This window comes from Alternaria burnsii (assembly GCF_013036055.1).
Source record: "Alternaria burnsii strain CBS107.38 chromosome Unknown 733, whole genome shotgun sequence".
Taxonomy (NCBI): Eukaryota; Fungi; Ascomycota; class Dothideomycetes; order Pleosporales; family Pleosporaceae; genus Alternaria; species Alternaria burnsii.
In genome coordinates, this window is record NW_024066130.1 from 318,454 (window position 1) to 324,021 (window position 5,568).

At 36.7% G+C, this 5,568-nt stretch overlaps 1 protein-coding gene across 1 annotated transcript; it reads right to left on the reverse strand.

Moving 5' to 3' along the window:
• Positions 1-228: 228 nt before the first annotated feature.
• Positions 229-2,192, reverse strand: GT037_010790 (uncharacterized protein; the record flags this gene model as incomplete). Its single annotated transcript, XM_038935837.1, has 2 exons — positions 229-1,156; positions 1,234-2,192. The coding sequence occupies 2 exons, from the start codon at positions 2,190-2,192 to the stop codon at positions 229-231; spliced, it is 1,887 nt and encodes a 628-aa protein (XP_038781607.1).
• Between the last annotated feature and the right edge of the window lie 3,376 nt (positions 2,193-5,568).

Genomic DNA, 5,568 nt, shown 5'->3' on the forward strand with positions numbered 1-5,568 from the left:
TCATAATATATAACCACTTCTTTTTATAGTGGAATTGAACAAGCGCATGTGCAATTAAGACTAATGACCTCAGGTACCTAGGCTTACGTTGAACAACTACATAGCTTTAGAAAGAGAGGCTGATACACCTTGAAGTTTTAGTTCCTTGTGTACTGGGGATGGTCTCAACCACCGGAAGTTGGACTTGAAGGGGGTGTAATAAAGCCGTTAGAGTATATTTCTAACAGGCTACTTCGCAATATGATCACTGCGGCCTTCTCCAGCAGCCGATTTCTCTTCATGCATCTCTACAAACTCATCAGGCGATGGAGATTCTATGAGATCACCAGGATAGGGGACCTCCGCTCTGCCAAACTCGATAAGTATCGAGGCTACATCGTCATGGCCATTTGCGACCGCCAGTGAGAGCGCTGTTTGATCTCGTTGGTCTTTGATGTGAACATCGGCATGTCCAACCTCCAGCAAACGTCTCACCACACCCGCGTACCCCAACTCCGAAGCTAGAATTAACGGATTACGACCTGACGTGTCCACCACGTCTACCTTCACGGAAGTGCTCAGCAACAGCGACACAATGACCTCGTGATTGTGGTTGATAGGGCAGAACAAAGGCGTGAAGCCTTCATCGTCTGGCAGATCTATATCGATGTCGTTGTTTTCGAGGAGTATCGAGACGACCTCTGCATGGCTGTGTGCTGCAGCCCATGAGAGAGCAGTTCTGCCAAGCTTGGATTCTTTGACGTTGACACCCAGCTTCGCGGCCTGGAAAAGGGCTTCTACTACAGGTGCGTGTCCACCAGACGCAGCCCACATGAGAGGCGTCCAACCAGATTTGCTAACGAGACCAATATCACTCTCGTCGTACGCGAGTAATGCGCGTACAGTCGATTCGTGTCCATCTGCTGCAGCCCAAAAAAGCGCCGTCTGGCCATAGAAATCCAGCGCAAATCCCAGGCTACGGTCGTGGCTTTGATTCAGCAGGAGCTTCACCACAGCGGTGTGCCCATCTCCAGCTGCCCACGCTAAGGCTGTTCGCCCATACTCGAGATCTGTCATACCAGAAACATCGATGCACTCATTGTTCAAGAAAATGCTTACTACCTCGAGATTCCCCTCTTGGCTGCGAGAGAGCAAGAAGTCCGGCCTTGCGTTGTGTCTTGTGTGCGTAGGTCAACCGGCACCGCTCGTAATATTACTTGCACAAGATCGATATGACCAGCCTCAGCTGCCCACATCAAGGCCGTGCGGCTGGACTCGATTTCCAAAGAGTCCACATCAAATTGAATCGCTGCAAGTAGCATGTCTGCTGTCTCTGTATGGCCGTTTCTACAAGCCCAAGAGAGTGCTATTCGACCCTTTGTAGTATCTCCACGCATAGCTTGCGCACCGCCATTGGCAAGCAACCGTCTCACGACACCTATCTGGTCACCTCTTGCGCCTGGTATGAGTGGAGTGTGACCCTCATTATTCATTGCGTCGACAGTACTAGAATTCTGATGCAGAAGTAGATCGAGGGTATCGTCAGCCCCGTTCTCGGCCGCACAAAACAGAGCAGTTCGGCCGTGCTTCAATTCCTGCAAATTTACGTCAAGGTTGGAACACCTCAGAAGCCGCTCAACAGTTTCTCTGTGCCGTCCGACAGTAGCGCATGGTAACGCTGTCCAGCCATTAACATCCTGTGAATTGATGTACACTTGATTCGACGTAAGGAGAACGTCAACAACATCAACATGGCTATATGCTGCCGCTACGATCAACGGAGTCCGTCCATTCCAATCTCTCAGGTCTGGGTCCGTAGCCGTCGCTGTGAGAAGAACGCTAGTGAGGTCGATAAGACCACTTCGTGCCGCAAAAACCATCGATGAGGGACCGCTGTGCCACTGCTCTGCGACGTCGTCCTCGGCCAAACCGAAAAATGCTCTGTTTTCGCGGATAAGGTTTTGGAGAATATGCTTTACTTGGTCTGGTAGATGAGAATCGCCTTGGATGAGCGCGATGTTCCAAGAGCGAACAAGCGTTTTGACATGGTCATCCAATCTGATGGTATCTGTGTTTTGAAACAGGTTGCCCACCTGAAATTCTGCAAACTCGGTTGGACTGACTGTCCAATTCCAAACAGGTACGAAATCCCGAGTGCAGCTCTTCGTGCAGATTGGAAAGTTTGCTGCTCGATTGATCTCAGGGCCAATCATGATGACGTCGAAATATTCGTTATTCAGTCTCAGAAAGACTTCTTTACGAGAACCACGCGAATAACACAAAGGATCGCCGTTCTTCACGCGTTTTGACGGCCGCGGAAAAGATACTTTGAACCTGTGATTGTCTCCTGGCAGAGAGGGGTTTACAGTGCGACAGTCAATAAATCCAACTAGCATTCTCCAGTCTTGAGTTGTTGTCACTGAGGTTACTCTGCCAGGAACACACCCCTTTATCCGAATGACGGCTAGTTCTGCGTCATCACAGGCTGACACAGTAACATTGCCAAGCAGACACTTCACGAGCCGCTCCATCAATACCCCCTAGGGCAACATATAGTTCGGCTCTAATTCAGTACCGCTGTGGTCCTCGGTACTCATACCAAAAAGAGCATATATTTTGTCATGCCGATTTGTAGCCATCTGGCCGTGGTATTGCTCCACCAGCTCGCTGAGAGAGCATATCCCAAACGAGCACTTGTTTGATCGGACTGTTACTTGTTTTTGTTGGCGTAAGACTGCACCTCTCATTAGAAAGCTGACGGCGCAATATGGTATCGGGCAAAAGGTGTTGAGCTCATCTAATCGCAAACAGAAAGCATGGCCATCAATTTCAGCTGTGCCACATAACAAGGTGATATGTCGAGCTCCTTTGGCTTCCTGAAGTGTCTACACCGACATGGTTATCAATCAGCTGATACAGCATGTGCCAGATAATAAATACTCACATGCGACCAAACCAAGGCCTTCAAAATAGGCATGCCACAGCGCGTTGCACTTTCTTGTCGCTGAGCCCAAATCTACTATCGTTATATTTCTAAATTTCAATCCTTTTTATTATACTAAAGCTTACTATGTCTAATATATCGTAAGTTATAATATAGATAAAGTACAAATATTAACCTTTAAGTTAAATAAAATCTAGCAATAACTATAGGTACTATTACAAATATAGGAATAATTAAAGCTATAGAATAGTGTAGTAATTATTAATTTAATAATATTATAATATATTATAAGAGTAGATAATAGTACTAGTTCTAAACTAATTTATGCTCTCTAAGTTACTCTATAAATTTACTAATAAAAAGTTTACTAGTAAGCCTATATACTATAAATTAATTCTTAGATATATAACTATATATATAAGGCGTAACTATAGGTAATAGTACTTACTTTATATTACTAGAGGTAGTAGAAGATAGCTTATATATTTTAACTATAGGTATAAGTTATAAAGAGAATAATTTTTACTTTACTCTAGAAAGGAAGACACGCCTTATAAGTATATATAGCGCGTGCTTTCTTCCTCTAGAGAACGTATACCTCTAGTCTCTATTCTAATATATATAGTAAGTTTAGTATAAGTTTATAATAAGATTCTTAGCTAAAAGCTTTCTTATTTTATTCTGTTATTTTAGAATTAGTAATTATCTAATAGATTTATACTTTAATTCTATTATAGTATAGTAATAATACTTAGTTTGTATTTTAGATACTAAGAAGTATAAGATATAAAAGTTTACTTAAGTTTATAACTTACTATATACTAAACTAATTAAAGGTCTTATTTCTAGTATTTCTATTACACCTCTAGTTTGTAAAGATACTTATCTTTTACTAGTAGCTTAATCTCTTAAAAAGATATCCTAAATTATAATAGTACTATAAAGGTAAAGCTAAAGAGAATAAAAGTTATTATACTTCTATCTTAGAAATTAAAAGCTAATAACTTCTATATTATAAGCTAAAATAATAGTAAAATATAAGAATACAAATTAATAATATATTAAGCTTACTGTAACTAATTTATAACTTATATCTTAATAGTAACATTTATTTAAAATATAATTTATTAGAAGTTATTAAAAAACTAAAGAAATATTAAGTTAACTTTGTATAGTATATACTTAAGATATTAGTAGCTATATTTAATAATTATACTAGAGGACTATATAGCGTATATAATAGTTCTAAACTAGATAGTATTAAAATTACTATAGCTATTACGTTCTATTAGCTTTTACATCTATTTTATCTCTATTAATAATTAGTAAGAAATATAGTAATAAACCTAATATAATTATTACTAGACTACATAATTAATCTAGGAGTTAAGAAGGATATAGTATAGTAAGATTTAAAATATAAGTACTAATATATATTTAGTAACTACTATCTCTTTAGCTATAACCTATTAACAATTGTAGAAGTCTCTATAGTTAGTTTCCTACTTAGTAATAATACTATTACTTTTACTTTTTATCTATTATATAAATACTCTATAGATAGATACCTTTACTATAGTAGATATACTAGTAGTAAGACGTAAGTATAAGGCTATTAAGTTATACTATATTATATTACTATTAAAGTATATTTTTAAGTACTTACTTAGTTCTACTATAGATATTTTCTTTCTAAAGAGTCTAAAAGCTAATAATACTATAACTATATTACTATTCTATTATAACCTTATCTATTACAGCTTTATTACTATTAATATTTTTGTAGAAGAACAACAACAATACTAAGTATAGCGTTTAGAGCTTAGGCCTATTATATTATACTATTAGAATCGCGTGCGATACTATATTACTTTATTACTAATATAGCTACAGCTATATCTATATTAATATTATAAGTACTAGCTATTTCTTCCTCTTAATAAGCCTTACTAGATAACTAAACTATACTAATATCTATTAATACTTTTATTCTTCTATCTCTATTCTTCTACTATCTACTTAGTTATATTTAACTTACCTACGTAAGCTATCTTTAAAGCTTTTTTAATTTATATACGTATACGTAATTAGTTAATTTAATTAGTTTATTTTAAAGAAGGATAAGAGTAAGAATAAGAAGCGCTTATTCCTCTCTAGGCCTTAGGGACAGGGCCTACAGTATTTCTATATTACGTATTATCGCGTTATTGCGTTATTATATAATATTATAGTAGTATTAAGGAAATTTTAAGTAGCTAAGTCTAAAGCTAGAGTTAAAATACTAACTTTTTACTTCTATATAATAAGGTGCTATATAGTTATACTATAATAAAATATACTTATTATTATAGCTATTACTAATACTACCTAGAGACTAAGTAGTAGTAGTATTATTAAGCGTATTATAGTAACTACTCTATTATAAGGGTAAGTACTAGTACTATTATAACTATAATAATAATTACTACTAAGTAGCTATAAATACTTATAGCTTAGTAGTTCTATTATCTAAGTTAACTATATTAGTTATATACTTATATCTCTTTATTATTACTTTCTAAACTATCTAAGTTGCTAAATTAATTATCTACTACGTTATATCTATTTTAGTTTATAGATAATAATATAGATAAAGTTTAGCTAGC